This window comes from Empidonax traillii, unplaced genomic scaffold, assembly GCF_003031625.1.
Source record: "Empidonax traillii isolate 1590-97213 ecotype Southwest subspecies unplaced genomic scaffold, ASM303162v1 scaffold127:size982661, whole genome shotgun sequence".
NCBI lineage: Eukaryota > Metazoa > Chordata > Aves > Passeriformes > Tyrannidae > Empidonax > Empidonax traillii.
In genome coordinates, this window is record NW_020955320.1 from 665,195 (window position 1) to 687,965 (window position 22,771).

Consider the following 22,771-nt stretch of genomic DNA (forward strand, 5'->3'; position numbering starts at 1 on the left):
TTTTCTTTTCTTTTCTTTTCTTTTCTTTTCTTTTCTTTTCTTTTCTTTTCTTTTCTTTTCTTTTCTTTTCTTTTCTTTTCTTTTCTTTTCTTTTCTTTTCTTTTTTCTCTGCAGTATCCTTTATATAATACTGGCCTTGACTATAAATATCTGACTTTGTATGTATCCCCACCAAAATTTTAGTTCATGCATGTACCACCTCATACATGGAAATATTCCTCCACTCAAAACATCTTGATTAGAGTCTAAGACTAAAAGCGGAAAAACTCTTCAGCTTCCCTAATAAGAGATCAAAATTATTAGCCTTCAAGCATAGAATTTTTACTCTTGCAAAGATTTCTCAGGTCATCCCTGTATATTTTCATTCACTGTCTTTGAGTTCTCTCCTTAGTGTGCTTCAATGGCTGGATGATGATGTGAAGTGCTGGCTAGGCTGGCACTGCTAACTTTCAGAGTTTCTACTGCCTTCTATTTATTGTGGGGCAATATATGTGACACATATTTATGTGTCAGGTTAGATTTTTTTGTTGTTTTAAAATAATTTATCTTAAACAGCAGTCTCACACGGAGCTGTGCCAGCAGATGAGGCAGAGCTCTGCAGCAAGGGAGGAAACAAATGGGCTGATGAAGGCCCTCCTTGTATGGGCCAGTACTTCAGGAGTAAGACTAAGGACTCCAAAATCACTATCTACCAATGCAGCTGTCAACACCCATCTCCAGCAGTGTGAAATCTGCATAGCAACAATAGATGGAGAGAAGATCTCAACTTGGAACAGGAATACTCAAGGAGGACAGTATTAAAGACTTGAAGGGTGTTTGCACTGCTGTGAGGGTGGTTAACTGCAACCTCTTAGGCATGCTGTACACAGTTGCAATCTTGTTTGCTCAGACACTGGTGATGCTTGAGTAGCATAAGGGACATTTAAAGCCCAGACTGAAGTCTGACATGGTAATGAGAATCACAGAGTTATAGAATCATAGAATCATTTCGGTTGGTAAACACCAGTAAGATCATCAAGTCCAAGTGTAAAACCAGTACCACAGAGTCCAACATTAAACCATGTTCCTAAGCATATCTGCATGTCTTTTTAACCTCCAGGCATGGTTATTCAACCATAGAATCATAGAATCATAGAATAGATTGGGTTGGAAAAGACCTCCAAGATCATCAAGTCCAACCCCTGATCCAACTCCAATTACTATATCATGGCACTAAGGGCCACATCCAATCTCTGCTTAAAAACCTCCAGGGATGGTGAATCCACCACCTCTCTGGGTAGGCCGTTCCAGTGCCCTCTCTGTAAAGAATTTCTTCCTAACATCTAACCTAAACCTCCCCTGGCAGAGTTTGAGCCCATGTTCCCTTGTCCTATTGTTGGTTGCCTGGGAGAAGAGACCAACCCCCACCTGGCTATAACCATCCTTCAGGTAGTTGTAGAGAGTGATGAGGTCACCTCTAAGCCTTCTCTTCTCCAGACTAAACAACCCCAGCTCCCTCAGCCTCTCCTTATAGGACTTGTGCTCAAGTCCCTTCCACCAGCCTCGTTGCTCTTCTCTGGACCTGCTCCAGCACCTCAATATCCTTCCTGAACTGAGGGGCCCAGAGCTGAACACAATACTCAAGGTGTGGCCTCACCAGCACTGAGTACAGGGGAAGGATCACTTCCCTGCTCCTGCTGGCCACACTGTTCCTGATCCAGGCCAGGATACCATTGGCCTTCTTGGCCACCTGGGCACACTGCTGGCCCATGTTCAACTCCCTGTCAATCCAAATGCCCAGGTCCCTTTCTGCCTGGCTGCTCTCCAGCCACTCTGTGCCCAGCCTGTAGCACTGCAGGGGGTTGTTGTGGCCAAAGTGCAGGACCCAGCACTTGGCCTTGTTGAACTTCATCCTGTTGGAATCAGCCCAACTCTCCAGTCTGTCCAGGTCCCTCTGCAGAGCCCTCCTGCCTTCCGGCAGGTCGACACTCCCTCCCAATTTGGTGTCATCTGCAAATTTGCTGACGATGGACTCAATCCCCTCATCTAAATCATCGATAAAGATGTTAAACAGGACTGGTCCCAGCACTGATCCCTGGGGGACACCACTGGTGACCGGCCGCCAGCTGGATGCAGCCCCGTTCACCAGCACTCTCTGGGCCCGGCCCTCGAGCCAGTTCCTGACCCAGCACAGAGTGCCCCTGTCCAAGCCATGGGCTGCAGCTTTTCCAGGAGTATATTATGGGAGACAGTGTCAAAGACTTTGCTGAAGTTCAGATAGACACATCCACAGCCTTTCCCTCATCCACCAGGTGGGTCATCTGATTGTAAAAGGAGATCAGGTTGGTCAAACAGGATCTGCCCCTCCTAAACCCATGTTGGCTGGGTCTGATCCCTTGTCCATCCTGTAGCTGCTGTGTGATTGCACACAGGATGATCTGCTCCATAACTCTGCCAGGCACCGAGGTCAGGCTGACAGGCCTGTAGTTACCAGGGTCAGCCTTGCAGTCTTTTTTATGGATTGGGGTGATATTTGCCAACTTCCAATCATCTGGAACCTCCCCACTGAGCCCTGGGGAACACCACTGGCTGTTCCATTCACTTCCACTCTCTAGGCCTGGCCATACAGCCAGTTTTTTATGCAGTGAACAGTGTGTCCATCTGAACCATGAGTAGCCAATTTCTCCAGGAGAATGCTATGCGAAACAGCATTTACTAAAGTTCAGGTAGACATCATCCACAGCTTTTCCTTCATCCGGTCAGCAAGTCACTGTCATAGAAGGAGATCACCTTGGTCAAGCAGGACCTGCCTTTCACAAACCCCTGCTGGCTGGGCCTGATGCCCTGCTTGTCCTGTACATGCTATGCTATAGCATTCAGAATGATCTGCTTCCTGATCTTTCCCAGCAACCAAGGTCAGACCTATAGGTCCCTGGATTCTCCTTCCATCCTTTCTTACACATGGGAGTCACATTTGCCAATCTCCATTCAACTGGGACCTCCTTGGTTAGCCAAGACTGCTGGAAAATGATGTAAAATTGCTTGGTGAGCTATTTTGTCAGGTCCCTCAGTACCCCTGGGTGGATCCCATCTGTCCCTATAGACTTGTGAGTGTCTAGGTGGCGTAGCATGTCAGTGACCATTTCTCCCTGGATTGTGGGGCCTTCATTCTGCTCTTCAACCCTGTCTTCCAGGGTTCTGGTCTCACAGAACAACTGGTCTGACTATGAAAGACTGAGGCAAAAGCAGCATTAAGCACCTCAGCCTTTTCCTTATGTTTTGTCACCATGTTTCTCCCTGGCATCCAATAAAGATTGGAGAGTCTCCTTAGCCCTCCATTTGTTGCTAATGTCTTTATAGAAACATTTTTCATTATCTTTTATGGCAGTGGTCAAATTAAGTTCTTGTTGAGCTTTGGCCCTTCTAATTTTCACCCTGCATAACCTCATAATATCCTTGTAGTCTCTCTGAGTTGCCTGCCCTATTTCCAAAGGTCAGAAACTCCTATATATTTCCCAAGTTCCAGATAAAGCTCTTTGTTTAGCCAGGATGGTCATCTTTTCCTCTGTCTATTCATTCTTCACATGGGGATGGTGTGCTCCTGTGCCTTTAGATTTCCTTTCTGAAGAACGTCCAGCCTTCCTGGAGACCTCTTCCCTTCAGGACTGCCTCCCAGGTGAATTTCTTTCTCAACCAGGCCTCTAAAGAAAGAAAGATTCTTGCTCTCTCAACCCATGTTCATGGCAGGGAAGTGAAGACACAGAAACAGAGAAAAGGATATTGTTTTATATCAGAAAAAGACATGCAGAACATGAAATGCTATGATAATGCACTGACAGCTGTTTACAGAATTTTGAGACAATTCAGATTTCTTTTTTTTTCCCACCATGTGTGTAAATGTAAGCAGGGTGTCAGCACTTATTCCTTCTGGTGCATGTTTCAACACATCACACTACCAAAGCTCACAGGAGTATGTGCTCAGGGCAGAAAGCAAGTGCAGAGAAGAATCAGGATATGAAATAGCAAATGTTAGCCAGCAAGCTATAACAACTGCCACACCTGTTAGAGCACCATGAAAACCACTGGGGGTTTTTGACATTTCCTTCTCACCAGCAAACAGAGTTCTAAGTGTGATGGTGGCAAAGCATATTGCCCACGATGGAGGTTGAGGGGCCTGCCTTGTGCATCCCATGACAGCACACATCATTGCCACTGCAGCAGCTAGCAGGGGACAGGGGCTGTCAGCCACAACCAGTCTTCTATTGTTTTCATGGTCTGTTTTCCTGTTTCTCACTGGCCACACTCAAAAGAATTGGTCATTCCTATCTCAAAAGTTTTCCAATGAATTGTATGATTAAATTCATTAAACACTACTGCCCATTCCTAATCCCCTTTTGCCAACATCCCTTTCAGGAAAAACTGCTGAACGCCATGGTGTCTGATTTATATTTCATTCTGAAAACAGGAAGGGATTAAAGTTGGGGATTAAAACACTTACCCTTTACTACATTTTTTTTCTGCAGAATAGTTTCTTAGTTGCCATGGACACTGCTCACTGACCCTTTGCCTCTGAATGCACTTCTTTTTGCATTAATGACATCTTTTAAGTGGACTCCATAGAGAACAAATGAAGGAAAATATCCTTATTTTCAATTGCTCTTTAAGCAAGAAAATAGATTTGCTTCTCTTTCAACCTCTTCTCTCCCTTTTGCAGTTTAAATACTGAAATCTGAACTATGAGTGTGAGTAAGGGCAAGTAAAAATTGAAAGAGGCAGAAGCAACTAAGCTCATACTGTAGGATATTTGCTCCCCATGAGGCAGATGCTCTCAAACAGAGCAGTTGCTCCAGATTAATATTGTCACATAATGTTACTGAACAATGTTACTGGTAACTAGCTTAATGCCTGAATAACCTGCTGAAACACCAATGATGTAATGCCCTAACTGTCCTTGGCTCCTCCTTTCCTCATCAATTAAACACTGAGTTAGAAAAAAAAAAAATTCTTTCCTGTAAGAAACACAATAAGCATTGTGTCACAAAATAAGTCTAGTTCAAATACTAAGAAAGAAAGGAAATTAAAGGAAAAACTGGAAATACATTGTGAAATTACATAAACGACTAGCCAAAAAAAAAAAAAAAATTCCCAGACGCTGTTTTCTATTCACGTTCACTAAATCTAAAGGCAGGTGTAAAATTTTGTTTGTTCCAAAGTCTTTAAACAAATTGATAGCTTCACTAATTGTGTTGAGAGCCCATTCCATTCTATTCACAGTGGTACTTGTACTGCAATATTTGAAAGTGAATATATAAAATATTTTCTTTAGATTTTCAAATACAGACCTCTTCAGCATGAATGCTAGAGAAACAGCAAATTATTTTCATGGTATACTTGTACAGAAAAGAGAATGTTCTCATACTTGCACAAGGCTGAGTGCTAGCTCACACAAAAATGGATCTTCAAGAAGAGCATAATGGTGATATTCACCTTCTGCACTGATTTCAAGTCACTGGATCTTTCTTTCAAAGAAGTCTGAGAGAGCTGGGTCTGCTCAGCCTTGAGAACAGACAACCAAGAGGGGACATCATCAATTGCTGTAAATATCTCAAGGGAGGGTGTCAAGAGGATGCAGTCAAGCTCTCCTTGGTAGTGTCAAGCAGTAGGACAAAAGGCAATGAGCAGAAAATGGTGCACAGGGAGTTCTACCTGAATGTGAGGAAGAGTTTCTTTACTATGTGGGTTACTGAGCACTGGAATAGATTGCCCAGAGAGGTTGTGGAACCTTCCTCACAGGAAATATTCCAGAACCATCTGAACAGAATCTTGTGCAATGTGCTCCCTGCTAAAGGAGGGAGGTTGGACCAGATGACCCACTATGGTCCCTTCCAACCTGACCCATCCTGTGATTCTGTGATATCTAACAGTGCAGGCTCCAGATTTTGTTTATATATTCTATAATTTCATTTTGACTATCTTCAGTAAAAAGGCTTACAAGCTAAAAGAGCTACGGATTCTTATTTTTGAACACAGTATCATCGGTTCACAGATGAAAGACATTTGCTGTTTACTGAAAACAAAAAGTGTAACCAACTGAAAATAAGCTTACTTGTTTAGTCAACTTGCAAAAAAATCTTGTAAGTTTTTTGTCCTTTCAAAGTTGAAATGAGGACAAGCTTAAGAAGAGAACAGGTTTCAAAAGTAATTGCAGTCCAGGGACATGTTGTACAATAGCACTCTTCTCAGCATCACTTTCAACTTTCATTCTGGGTACTATCCAGTTTTCTATCACTGACTTCCCTTCTTAGAAGGAGCTCATCTTCCTCGTGGGAAGATGAAATCCTGGCAGAGCTAGCAATTCTTTCTTTTCAAAGTAAGATAATAGACACTGCTTTTTACCCCACCAAAATATTTTAGAAGTACAGACTGAATATTATGATGCATAGAGATTATACCTAAAATGTATATAAAAACATTTATATAAACAGAAATATATATAAAATATATATATATATATAAATATATATAAAATATATAAATATATATAAAATCATCTATTCCCAGGTATTTGCGTAATATTTGTGTACATGTTTGCCCTCATCTTTACAAAGAATTTTTTCAAACTGGACAAAGATGATTAAAACAGGCAAGGCAGTCTCTACTCTCCCATGGCTCTATTTTCTTCTGAAGAGTAAATGAAAGTTTATTGTACTACCCACTAAAATGCATTAATTATTTGTGCTATGATCTTCTTGTTCTATAGAATTTCATGCCATTACCTGGAGAGATTCCCAGTTAAATGTATTTAATGGATGGTTGGAGGCTGGGAGCTGGGAGAAGGGGAACAGCGGCTGCATTACAGGACTTGGAGAAAAGGCATTTTGCCTTATTTGGTAAATCATAGACACATTAACAAATGCCACTTAAAATAATTCAGAGGTGGAAATTTACCTATATTCCACTGCATAACCTAGCTCCATTTTAGAGAGCCATGGAAAGGGTCAAAGGACAGATCTAAAAAATCTGGGACGAAGATTCGATTAAAACATCAGCACAGCAAGTAGTTGATTCCACTATTATGAATATACTTCATCCTGCTCTTCAAGTCTATAAAACATCAAAGACACACTTGCAGGTACAGTCTTGGAGAGCCAGCAATAATGTCACTTGGTATGTAGGGGGAGGTTAAAAGGAGGATTAAAAGCAGTCAGGCACGATATATTAAAGGAACCCATGACTAATGGGGTGTGACAGCAAAGGCTTTCATTCTTTTCAACAGAATAGATCCCTAGGGCTAGAAGTATTAGTCCATTGTGCCTTTAACACCTTGGAATTTTTATGGTTATTTTTGATGAATTCACATTTTTGTAAATACCTTTTTGACATTAAACCAATTTTCACATTTAATTAAATCCATATATAACATTAATTCTGCATTAAGAGGTTTGTTGATCTTATTTTTTATTATTATTACTGCCAGGAAATACTTCAAATACCAAAGCATAATGTTAGTTAGTAATTATAACATCTCTAAGGTCCAGTAACTTGCTAGGTTGTACCTAGTAAACATTATTCAAAATTTATCTGGGCTTTAAGTATCTGGCTTGACAGATGCCACAATATTTCTTTTCTTTTTGTGGAGGTTTGGCTTATTTCCCCTTCAATATTACCTCAAGTGACCAATGAGCATAAACAAATTCTTATCAAAGAGGGATGAAAAACTGGGGGATAAGTCTAGAATGTGCCCATAGGGAGTCAATCGAGGAGAAAAAAGCATCAAGTTTACACTGTCTGGCACAAAGAGGGAATGAAAAATGAGCAAAATCAAATAGTGAATGAAATTCAGGAAATAAAATCTGACACAGAAGTAAAATACAGCAAAATGAAAGAAGGGATAACACATTATTTTGCCTTCAATGACAGTAACAACACAGTGGAGTTTAATACCTGTATTCAGGTCCATTATGCCAGGTTTAGTTGAGGCATCACTCAAATTTCTCGGAGTGAATTGAGCTGATCAGCATTTTATTTACAAGCCTGTAAAAGATGGTGTCTGGGTGGCTGAGCTGCCCTCTGGGACTAGCAGAATAAAGCTCACAAACCTCCTTTGGCAGACCTGCCCCGGGGCAGCACGCACAGGAACAAGGGAGTCAAAGAACTACTTATTAAGGTGAAAATGCATGCTTATTTACTTCATCTCTGATACAGGTGTGGGCATTCATAAGTTTAAAGGATGTTTCTCGTTAATACTACAGGTCAGCTCCTCAGAGATTGACATGCTGCTTCCACAAACCATTGAATCAAAACTTACTCTTCCAATTTGTATACTGCAGCTTTAAACACTGCCACTCAGGGCTTTCAGTGCTGCATGAAGCACTTTTCTGGCTACTTGCTATGAATGGCTGTGCATTTAATTCTAAAACTTCTAAACTATAACTTGTTCATCATAGCGTTGACATTTCAAAGGTTTTTCTATCCCTACACCAGTTCATGCATGTTCCCCTTCTACTAGGAACAAGTTCCTTTAAATTGAAAGCTTAGACTTTTATCTTTTATGATCTAAACAATCCAATGAAATAGTGCCAGTGATTAAAGAAGGTATAATGAAAAATGCTCAAAAAAAAGAGAAAACCATTCCCTTAGATCACAGCTTTTCAGAGATGTACTTATACATGTAAACAGTTGTTGATTCATGGACTTGATATCCACAGAGAACTGATATTGTGAAATCTCGTGGTATTGGAAATGTCTGGCATATGGAAATATAATTTAGAGCTTAATCTCACATGCTGACTTGAAATCCATCCTTCTATCTGTAATTGGCCAGTATTTTTTAATACTGTGTATTTACCAAGTGGCAGAATGTAAAACTAAAAATTTCTGTTTGCAAAAATTACTGTTATTTGCCTTGTTGTGCATGGGTAGTAATTAACCATCACATCAGAAAACATGAAGCATTAGACTCATTAAGCCAAAGATGAAATTAGCTATATACAAACCAAATCTACTATTACCTATTAACATTTTTTCTAACAAAGAGTCTGAAATCAGCACAAGTACTTGAAGATGCACTGAAACATCGAATACTATAATAGTGACTTCTCCATATAAGCTTTACATCAATCAAGACAGCAGAAAATTTACCTTTTTCCTGACTTGCTGATCTTTAGAAGAATGGGCTTTCACATGCTTTCTCAGGGAACTTGGATCTGTGTATCGCTTAGTACATCCTGGAATCTGACACACATAAGGTTTCTAAGTCAAAAAGAAAAAGGATAAAGAGTCTGTTAAATCACAGATTATTTTACCACAAGAGAGTCCTTTTTGAGCCTTGGGATGCTGCAAACCACATTACTACAGAACATAAATGTACACCAGTACAAGCAGAATGCTTAGCAATTTGTTAGAAAGGGAAAGCATGAAATTAAGGCATTTAAGGAAGACAAACCAAAGGAAAGTGTTCATTATGGCACCTTTCACTGTTACCTTTTTTTTTTTTGTAATCAGTACAATGAATATTGCTAGATATACTCACAATTCTTCCACCCTCAGAGCAATCTTTGACTTAATCAGAAATTACAGTCTTTAGTGAACCAGGAAAAGAAACTGAAGTAAAGGCCGATAAAGACTTTTTAGGATTACAGAAGGATCTGCTTCAGAAAAAGAGAACAAGAAAAAGAGTTAGTTTTACTATATTACAAAGAAAGTAAGCAAAAGCCAAACCAAACACTGAATGCTGCAGTTTCAAAAATATTACATGCACAAAAATACACATTCTGATTGGAAGTACAAGACCTACTCCTTCAGCTCACATTTTCTAATATGTCACCTTAGAAAATTAGGTCCAACTGTTTCCTGAAATGAGTTGTTTTGCAACTTACTCAGTTATGTTTTACAAAGCATGTCCAACACCTTGGACAAATGATTAACTTACCAGCCATAGTATCGACTATTCAAAAGGGCATTCAAATGGCATTTTTGTAACTTTATTTCTGGACTCCTGCCACTTGGGAAATGGCTTGTCTCTGATAAAACATGATCTTTTGTCATGAAACAAAAATTTTTAAATAAATCTCAGCTGTGACCCAAATTCACAACCAAAAATTTGTTAGTGTAAAAATTTTTAGATTTGCAAAATTAGTCTTCCTCTCTGTACTTTCTGGTACATGCACCAGCCTTAGCTTATTGTCAAAGAAGTGCAGTTATTATCGCAGATTGTTTTGGTTTCCCTAAAGCTCAGCTAAGTAGGAAAAAGTCACTGCCTCTACCTTCAGCAAAGACCCCAGACCTGTAGCCTTTTTATCAACTAGACTGACTCATCTTCTTCCATGCTTATACTACTGGGTCACTTCTGAAACAGCTTCAACAGCCTCATTAGACACTCCACCCTCCTGTTTCTAAGGCTACCTACTCCAAGCTGGAGGAAAGGAGCATACGGTATAATGTACAGGAGACTGCAAGGGGAATGTCGTGTTCTTACACTCTCCAAGTGTGTCCTCTGGTGCTTGGCGCGGTCACTGGAGTTGCTGAATGCTTTCTGGCAGCCAGGGTGCTGGCAAAGGTACGGCTTTTCACCTGTATGGCTCCTGAAGTGAATCTTGAGATTTTCTAGTCTGGAAAAGGCTTTCTTGCAACCCTCAAACTAGAAAAGAGAAAGAAATTATTTGAAAGGAAGGCACACAGAGCAAACACCAAACAGGAGTGTGAAAGACACATAGAGACCTCCAGCTTGCTAGAGCTGGGTACCGCTCCAGAGCTAAAGAAAGCCTGGCTTCTCAGAGTGGGTGTTGCTGCAGGGTTTAAACCACTTAGATTGTGAAAATGTATGTATCCTCCCTGCATGTGGAAGTATGTCCTATATTTTACACATAGGACACTAAGACCTAAAGAGACCAGATACCTGAGAGCAGAGCTCCTATCTGGGAAACACAGAGCCAGCTGATTCTCCTCAACGTAGCTCACAGAAAGCAAAAGAGCCATTGTGAGGTTCCCAAGTCCTCCGCTAACTACCCTTATCTCAGCTCTAGGCTTCTTTTGATATCAGCAACTAAGCCAACAAGAGGCATCTCTCAGTACCAACCCCACCTTTGCAACAGCAAAGACACACTGTAGACAGATTTCACAGATTATTCTGAGCTGGAAGGGCCCAACACGGATTATCAAGTCCAGCTCTTAGGTGAATGATCCATATGGGGATCAAACCCACCACCCTGGTGTTATTAGCACCATACTCTGACCATCTGAGCTAATCTCAAGGTCAGATGCAGAGAAATGTCAGTCTGCTCTGCCTTGCTAATGATGATCTAAAAAATAAAATGAATTCTGAAATATGTCTTTACATTTCTGCCATGAGGAAATTTATGAGGTACTAGGTAAGCCTGCCATAATAGGATGTTAACGCTATGGGTAACCAATAATCTTGTGGCACAGTACTTCTATACCTAATCAAGTACTGCATCTGTGGAGAAATCTAAGTCTGTATGAACAGAAAACCAGTTCTTCAACTATCATGTTCCCATAGTATATTTTATCCTAAGGGAAACTAAAAAACACCTGTTCTATTTGACACCAGCATTTTTATATACACTTGATTTCAATTAAATATTTATGATTATCAGAAGTATAGGCTTTCTAAAATTCTATGAGCCAGGATCAGTTAATCTTATTAGTTTCAGCTGCCACATATTCTACTGTGAAACAGCTAAAGCATCTGCTGCATGACATGCTAGATTGAGGTTCTTATATACTTGCAAAAATAATAATGCAGTAACAGAGATGTCAAACATTTCTAAAGCTAAGACAAAAATTTCCGTAATTTCACTACCTACTAACTTTATTCACTGGAAAAGAAACAGACTGTTTTGATGTCAGAATAACATAAATAAATTTATATTATAAATTTATAATATATTATTCAGTGCATATGCTTACAAGAGCAGAGGTAGGAAAACTGACATAATTCTGATCATGGCTTTCTTACAAATCTTTACATGCTTGAAAAAAGGGAAAAAAAGATATAAAGTTTTTATTCCTTAATTTTAAGCCCATCTGCATTTTGATTAATGTAGGACAGAGTTACCAGTTCAAACAATAAAGCATAAATCACATGGCCTATAAAATAGCAATATTAAAATTGAACTTAAGTAATTAAAGCTTGAGAAATAGGATGAACCACTCCTGCTGTACCATGACTGGAAATTATCTTTCCCACACATCCATTTCAGAAAATGTCTCAACCCATGAAGCTTTTTATTTATATCCCATCCCTTTATCCAAAGCAAACCTACCATGCTTTTCAGGTTATCCGTTTTGATTACTGAATATAATTTATGCTTGTACAAACAGTGTTGCCCTTATGTTTACGAAGCTTTAGCACGCATACATAACATTGTTGCAATCGTAAAAATATTTTTATTTTTAGTGATCTATTATTAGAAAATATTGCAGGATAAATAAAATAAAAAAAAAATAGATATCTCTTACAATTGCCTGGGTAAAAATACCACATTTTTCTAGGAAAAAAGTAAAGAGTGGATAGAGAGAGCATAAAAACATGAGAGCTAAAAGCTGATATAATAAATGAATCATAAAATTGTGTAATCATAGAATGGTTTGGGTCAGAAGGGACCCTAAATATAATCTATTTTCAACTCCCCTGCCATGGGCAGGAAAACCTTCTACTAGACTAAGTTGTTCAGAGCCCCATCTAGCATCTCCTTGAACACTTCCAGACATAGTTGTGGGGCAGCCACAACTCATCTGGGCAACCTGCTCCAGTGCCTCACCACTCACACAATAAAGAAGTCCTTCCTAATTTCTAATCTATATGTACACTTTCAGTTTTAAACCTTGAAAAAGCAAAATCATTCAAAAGCACTTATGTTAAAATTAGAAAGAAACCTACTGATTCACCCACCTTATGGAGACAAGTTACTATTTTATAATAACTTCATAAAAGAAAAACCTTCCATTCTAATGACTGTAACTATGCTGTACATAAGTATGAGATAAATTGCAGGACCTCAAGCAACCATGAATTTCAATTTCAGACCAATGAAAATGTTGTAAAAGCATGCCTCTGTTTTGTTTATTTTCAAGGTTAGTAAACTCTGAATCTTCAAGCATGCAAATAAACTTAAACAGGTGTAAAAGATAGTTTATAAGATTGTAACATTAGCATTGGTTTTAAATAGGCAAAAACATTTAACTAAGCAGAACTGGGGAATGTTATGTTACATATTTAAGAATTGTTATTTCTGAACACGCCTGCATTGCTGAGCATAACTTGGAAGGAGAAAAGATAGTCTGAAGTTCTCTTTTCTCTCCACAGCCCTAAACTAATGTGTAGTGTATTCACAAGGCTATATATAGTTGTGTACTGTTGAAAAGGTCATTGTAGCTAAACATAGACTCTGCAAGCCCCTGTATTATCAGATAGACCATCTTTACTCAACAGTTAACAAATGTTTACTCTATAAACTAAATTTCTTGAAGCCCTGGGAATATCCAGAGCTTAAGATAAAAGGAATGAAAAGATACTCTTTTCAACAACACAGAATATACATTCTATTCTGATAAACAGATTTCAATGAAAGTATTCTAGACAAGACACAACCACCTAAGGGGAAAACTGTCAGGTAGTTGGGAGTTGTATTTTGAAATGAAATTTGTCGTAGTTTTCCAAGTTATTAACTGTCGTTGAAGAGGAAGATGTAACACCTTTATTACAGCTAGTCACTTAAGTATATGGCATACATTTGGCATTCTGAATCTGTTTAACACTCCTAAATATATCCCAGATTAAACCAGATTTTTTGCAAGTATTATGGGGAATTAATTGCATAATGTTTTCCTAAACTGCAATACAGAAATCAAGTCACTGAGCTATTACTTTTACTGCTGCATGCAAATTGAAACCATTAAGTAGGTTATATAGAAAATTTACTCTCTGTACTTCCTAAACTTGGGATCTCTTTTTAAAAGGATAATTGTCCAAAGCAAGTAATAATATATTTACAGTAATAGGTAAAACCTGTCAATAGAAAGCAAAAGCAGTGCTATGACTTTAAAACACTCATTTTCTCATGAATGTACTGTTCACCTTTGTATACAGAGACAGTGTTCATTCTATCAGGCAATCCATTCTGTAAAATGACAATAAAATTACATAGGTTTATATACAACAACCTGTGCAGCACGCAAAGTTCTGCTGGGAGTGCACCATGCACTTCTGAGGCCTGCCTGGAATTAGACAGCAACCTTCACTATGAAATACACTTAGACTCCTAGACTCTAAGAACAGCTTGGTAATATATGTGTGCATACTTCAATATTAGTAGCAGATATTCAGTGGCCAAGTGATTATGAAATTAGTTTGTTTTCACTGTAAAAGGTTGACCACCAGTGTAATGAGGACTGAAGACCTTGTTCTGGCAAACAACATCTGCCTGAGCTCTGACTCATTCAAGGAAAAGTATTTAGTCTCGATTCTAAAAGTCAATGACAGGCAGCTCAGCTTCTTCTTAATCCAACTAAACCTTGAAAGTATATGATATTAAAAATCTTCACATATTCCTATCTGCATTTGTTTTACTTCAGCACCAAGACAGTGTATTTTCTTCTGTCATTTTTCTGGTATAATAATGTGACAAGTAATGTAAAAGGTAACTTCTGATTCTAGGTATTTTCTGTTATCAAGTCATTTAACTTTCTCCCAAATAAGTTATACATATCAAAATTTGCTTTCTCACTATAAACAATGCCTTCTCATACCTACTTCGAAATTGGTTTCAAAACCAAAAAAAATAGAATTATTCTTAAAAATATTAAAAACTGAGCACTGTTTGATTTTACCAAGGCTGGTGACTAACACTTCCCTGAGCAGCCTGTTCCAATGCTTGGTAGTGAAGAAATTTGTCTTCATATCCAATCTAATCTTTCTCTGGCACAACTTGAAGTTGTTTTCTTTTGTCCTATCACTTGTTACTTGGAAGAAGAGATGGACTGTTACCGCAGATACTGTCTAGACATTGACCCGATCCCATTTAAAACAGCAAATTACTGTTTGACATTGGCTTGACAAGTTGCTTGACTTGCTTACTTTCGTAATATTCATAAACTGGCCATAAGCATGACAAAAGTTTTAAATCCTAGAACTTGAAGGAAGTTATCTCAATAAAAATATCAGCCATTTCTAGATTTTAGGGGAGGCTGTCATGCATGAATGCGTATATGCAAATGAAGGCAATGGTATCCTTAAAAATGTATAGGGAAAAATAAATCTGGGGTAACATATACACAAGGCCCCAAAATAAATCTTTGAATTGTTCAGTAATCATGTAGCATTTTGAAAGATTTATTAGTAGATCAAGGGCAAATTAATTATTTAACAATGTTTTACACCTATCTGTCAATAAATTTTGAATGCTTTGACATGCTGACTAGGTGTGTTCTCCTGTGTCAGCACCAAGGCAGGTGATATGAGAAGGACAAAGTGTCTTTCCCCAGCTTTGTATTTAATACACAAACAGATGTAAAAGCTGTTCTGTATAGGGCTTTCAAACAAGAGCAATGCATTTCAAGTACTAATTAATAGGTTTTAAAGTATCTTCCTTCCTCAACAGTATTAGCAAGGTGCTGCTCTGCAAGAGATACAAGTGCTTTCAAAAAATTGAGAGTAAGACCTCACATGAAAACCTTTCAAATAGATTTTTATTCCCTCAGGCTTTTCTGCCTGGCAGTCTTGTGAATGACACATAATTAGTGTCAGACATCCTTCAAACTGCTGACATCAGGTGCTCACCAACAAGGAGGCTGTATTCCACAGCTGAGATTTAAAAGCCCAGTAAAGTAAGTGCTGTGCTTTTAACCCTTAAAGTGGTTAAATGGGAGCAAATGTAGCATTCAGAGCAGCACTTCATTACAGCATCAATCTGAACAGAGCCCATTTTGTCACACGGTGGCTGAATGCTTTGGTGAATGCACTGAGCTTACATAAGGCTATGTATTTTCCTCAAAACTATGCAAAGTCTAGCTTTCTTTTTTGCTTTTGTAGTTAAACTTATGAAATTATAAAAAGTCTTGCAATTTGTTGTTCCAGTAAACAACGACAGGCTATCTTTATAAGTGTTGCATAGATTATAGTAGATGCTTGTTTGCCCAGTCTTTCAATGGCAATTTGGTCCAAAGCTTGTTGAAGTTAACAAGTAATTAGTTGGGTTGTTCTTCCTTTTAAAAAAGAAGGTTCCCTCCACTGCAATATCCTCACTTCATGATTTTCTGGTAGATTCCTTAAAATTTTATGATCCAACAAGCGTAAGTACAAATGCAAACAAAAGATAGTTACAGATCATGACAAAATCTAAAGTAAATTTTTATTCATTTTCTTTGTACTTCCTACTTTAAGTTAAAAGGCTTATTATACTCATAGATGTAAAAGAAAGTTCATATTATTAGTCATATTAAGACTTATGGGACTAGTCAGTGCTAACAGCTGTAGGTCTCATATTTTAAGAACTTTTAACTAAGCAGCACATAATTCTTTTTTTTGTGTGTCTGTAGGGATAGAACAAGATTAATAAACTATACCCTGATCTGACTTCAGTTTTCCAATACATCCATTTCTTTGGTATTTTTTTAAGTAAGAAGAGCTACATGCTCCTAGTATAATTTTAAAGGCAATGAAATAAATTGAAAAAGAGGATATATTAATACAGAGCAAAAACCTACACGTTGGTTCACATGGGAAACTGAATCAAGCTGCTTTTTCAGACAGATGCACCCATCTCAACTCCAGATGAGAGGCTACGTTTTTGCATTCTCTTTGAAAAAAATCTCACTTTGCTGGTCACACTGTACACACTTGGCTGAGTAATTATGTATACAGATTACTTGAGTGTATAAATAAAATTCGATGGTAATTTCCTTTCTAAGGAGATCCAGATTCACAGAGAACACTGGTGTCATTTTTGATAGAACAGTGGATTAAGGATGCCACCAAATCGCAGTAAAAGTAGAATAGGAAAGCAGGAAAACAACTTTCTCCACCCATAAAAACCCTGTTTTGAGAACTCTTTTTATAGACGGCTCTTTTATTTCTGTATTTTTGATAAAGGTAGCATGCTCTTTTATCCTTTTCATCTAAGATCCCCAGAGATCTTCATGCTACTCACATTCTAGGTAATGTCTTATTTTCTAGGTAACACCATGCCTAGGGACACAAATACCTCACTTGAAATTAAGCACAGTGCATTGAATGTTATTTATCCCCTGAAATAATGATGTCAGGAGATTCATTCACCATGGAAATGTCTCTTGTTTTCATCAGCCCTAGTAAGCATGGCCATTTCAGCCTCAGAAGCTATTTCTGTTGCTGTAGAGAAGGTAAATATTATGACAAGTTGTTTCAAAAGGAGCTATTACTGAAAATATCAGCTGCTAGTGATTCAGAAACCATATGGTACAGAAACCATTAAAGAAAAAATGAACATTTTGGGAATTCTTTCATTGCTTCCTTTTGGAAGACCACGATGCTGTTTTGGTTTGGTTTGTTTTTTTTTCCCTGGTTTTAGTCCTTCTTTTTTTTCCTGTTTTTACTCCTTTCTTTCTCTTCCTCCCTGGCTTTTCTAAAAGGTTGTCTTTGACCCTCTTGTAACTGAGGTCATCATCTGTATTCATGCAGCTTTCTCTATTAAAAGTTGTTCACTGTTAAAGCAGCTACTGTTACGTTTAAGCCTCAGAGAAGTCATATAGATTTGAATACTTCTTCCTTCTTGTAGATGTGCAAGAATGAAACAACATTTTGTCAAGTGAAGAACCAGTTATTTCCTTGCAGATATTTTAAAAAATATATGCAGAAATGCCATCTTCCTCTCCAATACAGATTGAAACATGCATTTTGGTATTGCAGTTCTCTACAGGATTTCATGCCAGAGGTACACTATAAATTGAAGCCATAGGCTTTCAAGGTAGTGTAATGTAAATCACATTAGCACTGCAAAGATTCCATTGTTCTAGGGCATTTTGCTCTTTGTACATTTCATAAAGGACTAAAATTTTATTCCGTCCTGTCTTACCTTATCCTATCCATAAACACGCAAACTGGGACTGAAAAATTCAAACAAACTTGCACAATGTTCTACAAACACTATAGAAGTATTTTTTTCTTACAGTTATGTGAAAATATTAACACTGGATTGCCATTTTTCACAGATATAAGGATATTACAGACAGGAAAGCACTAAGGTGATCCTCTAGAGTATTAGTAAACTCCCACTTAGGGTACATCACTCAGAGCTCGTAATGTAAAACTTTTAGCAGAGTATTTTAGAGACCTGGATATGAGGGGTTTTTTACCTCTAGCAAATGTACACAAGGCCAGCTGCTACCTGGCATAGGTTCTCTGGGTAAACTCCATTTATTACTCACAAAGTAAAAACTCACTTTTCTTACAGTTTGGTGGTTTGGGTTTTTTCTTTAATTAAAAAAAACTTACAGATCACTGTCAAGAGCAAAATGGGCAGCGAGAGATCCATTTGATAGTTCCTGAGTGCAGCATTTGCCTAGAGGAAACATGCCAGCATACAGTAGAACATTTCTACAAATGCTAACTTTGTGTCCAAAGAAATTATGTACTTAAGTTATTCTGGGGAAAAAAAAAGTTTGAAAGGCTCCAATTTTAACAAACTGACACTGCAGTTACTCAAAGGGCCTGGTTAAAGAGGTTTTAATGAATCAAAAGCATAAGGCATAATTTCATGGATTGCTTATATAAAGCCTGTCTGGGGCATCCTTAGGAGAAAGTAATATGCTTGGTCAAACCTTGACCGGAATTTAGAATTTTGAGTTTCACTTGAAAAATGCACCAAATAATATACTAAAAAGACAAATCTCTCCATTTTAATACAATATTTGCATACCTGATGCGTTATTTTTTCTGCCAAATTGGATCAATCATACGTAACATCTGGCATAAACACTACTTTAGTTTACACATATAAGCAGAGTGTTTCATCATGAAAATAACTGTTCCAGTGTGTAATGGTTTGAAGATTACCTTTTTTGAAGTATGCTTTTTTAGAGGGATACTCAGAAGCATACTGTTTGATTTCAAGGACCAAAAAGTCTTATGTTCTCCATTATGCAACAACAACCTTATCAGGGGACAGAATTTTCTGCAAATTTCATATGACACAATTTACTTGACATGTTTCTGTCAGGAAGATAATGTTTCTTGAATGTCTATTGTGGAACTAATAAGTTCCAGCTATTCAATTCATGGTGTATTCAGGGTCCACTCAGTTCATAATGTAGAAAGGACTGTTTTTGTTACACTCTGCCAGGACTTCTGCCATATTTATAAAAAATTTGAGGTGGTGACCATAAAACTGTAGGTATTGTCATCCCAGGATAAATTCACTTTAAATAAATTATTTCAAAATTATTTCTTGAACTGCTTTTTAGTAGGTTTTGTTTGAGTTTTTTTCAATTAAATGTGTGCATCTTTATAGCTATGGTCATCTACTAGAATACATGGCTATAAGAATTACTTGTTTATTCCCTAACTACATTACTAACTTCAAATTTTTAATCATTTGGGAAACAGACATGACACATACTGATTTTTTTCTACCTCTGCTTCATAAGTACTTACTCTCTACAATGATAATGCCATCTCAGTGATATTCATGAGAAATTCTAAACCTGATAATTGTACATAAAAGGCAAACAAGGGTGTATTACGTCATGATATTTCTAACTATTTGGATGCATGTAAAGCATACAGAAGTTACAGTCAGGGCCACAGAAGACATCAGTAAATATTCAGCATTTTCTAACACTTCAAATAATTAATTTGGGGTTACAGTTTTATCACATTCCCTTGAATGGTTTGAAGAGTCCAAAATACAATCTGTGGTATTTAAAATCCAATCCACATACCCTAAAACGTAATTAGAAAGTATAAAAAATCATATTTTAATTTTCATTTTGTGAGTTTTGGAACTTTTAAAAACTACTAAATTAAAAAAATACTACTTATAAATCAGATTAATTGGTGCTTTATTGAAAAGTATTCAGATTAGTATCTATGGCTATTGAAAAAACCTGGAAAACTCCCTATAAGCTACTATACAGCAAAAATGTAAACAAATTAAAATGAGGCAAATGTGAATTCTTAAATAATCTTAGCATGGCTGTATTACTGCCAGCCCATACTGTAACAGTTCTGTCATAAAAACCAGGTCCCAATTCTGCATTAGTTGAATATCCACCACTTTCACTGAAGTCAGTGAGAATTCTGGATATGCAAGGAATGCTGTATCCACCACTTTCACTGAAGTCAGTGAGAATTCTGGATATGCAAGGAATGCTGAATAAGTTTATTAAGCCTTAGGTATCACGCCAAGATAATTATAATACCTCAGCTCATAATGTTGCTGGCTGAACAGCTCTGCAGCACCTTTAGGGCATTAACAGTGGGATTCTGCTGAATTAGTCTAAAAATCGTAACAGAAACTTGCCTCTGAGCTCTTATTTGCAATAGGTAATTTAAACTAAGTATCCAAAAGATTAGAGGGAAATGAGTTTTGAGCTTTTTAGCAGTGTAGCCTTACATCTTCTTCCTCCTTTGCCCCCTGTTAAAGGGGAAATCAGTAATACAATTCCATTCTAAACCCTCACTTTCCCCTGTTCTGAGCAGAGCTACTTATGCAGCTCTCTTTTCAGAGCACAGCACAGAATACTCACCTCACAACTAATAGAGAGAGACTGCAGAAAAGAACAGTTGTGGAAAACAAGGCAAAAGTGCTTGCATTGTAATCAGTTGGAGTCCATCAGAATAGCAAACAGCCAGAGGAGGTTTCTTTCTTACGCCACAAGTAAAACACATGAAAATCTCCAGCATTCAAATGCACTTCCCAACTCAGTAACTGTTTTCTATTCTTGACTGCTGAGCACTCTCAGCTTTTTTTTTTATCAGATCCTGTTTAGTTAAAAAAAAAAAAAGAAGAAGAAGAAGAAGAAGAAAAAACCTTTACAGAAAGGATTAAGCCCTGTATTTTATGGAGAAAGAACAGAAATTAGAAGTTCTTTTTAAATCTGGAGTATGCATTCTTTAATCTTCTGCCCTGCTGGGGAAGTGTAATAAGAATAAGGGCAGAAAGAAGCTTTTTTGCTTCATTTAATTTGTTCAGCTGAAGATATGCTTTTCACTATCTGCAATTCAATCTCAAAATTCATGACAACTCAGAATACTTACACTCCTATTGAAAAGGTCATCATATTTCTAGACAGATGTCCAAATGCAGGGTGAGAAAATCTGGTATCTGTATTTTAAATATAATATATTAAGCAGATTGATACATCTGATAGGCATTTGTAATTAACAGATGTAGAGGCCTGGTTATTTTCAGGTAACAACCACACAAGTAGAGTGTTTGAGAAGGAGGGAATGGTGAGTGAGGAGAAAAGTGGCATGGATTCAGAGATCAAGAAGAATCAATTAACTGAAGCGAATGGGCAATCTCAGGATGGATCATGCTGGACTAGGCACTTATTGACTCCAGTCATACCAGCAGCACTGTGAAAAATATATCTGTATTCTATTCTTCCCTTTCCATCCAATGTACTTATAGAGCATTCAAACCAGATTTGTTTATCTTTGAAGATCAGTCAAGTTTCAGATATCAGAGATAACTCGAGGAAGGCTCAGGGGGAATTTTGCGCATACTGCACCAGCAACTTTCATTTCCTTTAGAAAACTGACCATTTGAGGAAAAAGTGAGGGTTTAATTTATTTATTTATTTCCATCACCACTCAAGGTGGGAATCAGAGTCCAGCAATGAAGAAGAGTGATGATAATTATGACACTGCTGGTAAAAAGACAGTGACACAGACTTTTTTTTCTCCTCCATTAGTGTTTGCTTATAAGAAGATCCCACATTTAACTGCCTTTGCTAGCTCTGCTAGCAGTGACCTTTTGATGCTTATTAACAGCATGCCTCCGTACAATCCTGAACATCCACTGGACTGACTATGTGTCCAACACATCTGTCCTTGAACAGGCAGCAGTCATGAACATTGAGGCCATGCTGTTGAGAACTCAGCTGCGTTGGGCAGGGCACGTCTCCAGGATGCAGGATCACTGCCTCCCTAAGATCGTGCTCTATGGGGAACTTGCCACTGGCTGCCGCAAGAGAGGAGCACCAAAGAGGAGATACAAGGACTGCCTGAAACAATCCCTCAGCCTTGGCCATATCGATCACCACCATTGGTGTACCCTGGCCTCCAATCGGGAGGCCTGGAGACACACCATCTATAACGCTGCTGCTGCTTTTGAGAACACACACAGGATCACTCTCGAGGAGAAAAGACAACGCAGAAAGAATCGCGTCTCGTCGATATCACCTGGGGAGTCTTTCTGCTGCACCTTCTGCAACTGGACTTGTCTATCCTGCATTGGCCCTTTTAGCCATCAGCGCCCTTGTAGCAAGCGTGGGTAGAGCCCTTCTCAAATCTTTGTTCGCGAAGCCTAGCCATGATGATGATGATTAACAGCATATGCTGTATTTTCAAAACCAGCATACATTACAGGATGCTGATGCTAAGGCTAAATCCCAATAGTGGATGTATTCTCTTTACAAAAGCTATGTTTAGATCAAACATTAAACACTCTCCACTAAGTACATGCCAGCTGTTACTCCACTACTTACATTACTTTATTACTTGACTTTGGTTGCTTTGTTTTATGGTCTGAAAACCTGGGAAAAACCTGGATAAGTCTTTCATTTAGCTAGT

The 22,771-nt window shown here is 38.0% G+C and overlaps 1 protein-coding gene across 1 annotated transcript in view; it reads right to left on the reverse strand.

The window, feature by feature from the left end:
- The window catches only part of GLIS3 (GLIS family zinc finger 3), a 110,119-nt gene that overhangs the window by 26,610 nt on the left and 60,738 nt on the right, over window positions 1-22,771 (reverse strand). The window contains exons 3-4 of the mRNA XM_027883487.1: window positions 10,457-10,618; window positions 9,121-9,231 (exon numbers count right to left, since the gene is read on the reverse strand). Coding sequence (XP_027739288.1) covers window positions 9,121-9,231; window positions 10,457-10,618 — 273 coding nt within the window. The remainder of the gene's footprint in view (window positions 1-9,120; window positions 9,232-10,456; window positions 10,619-22,771) is intronic.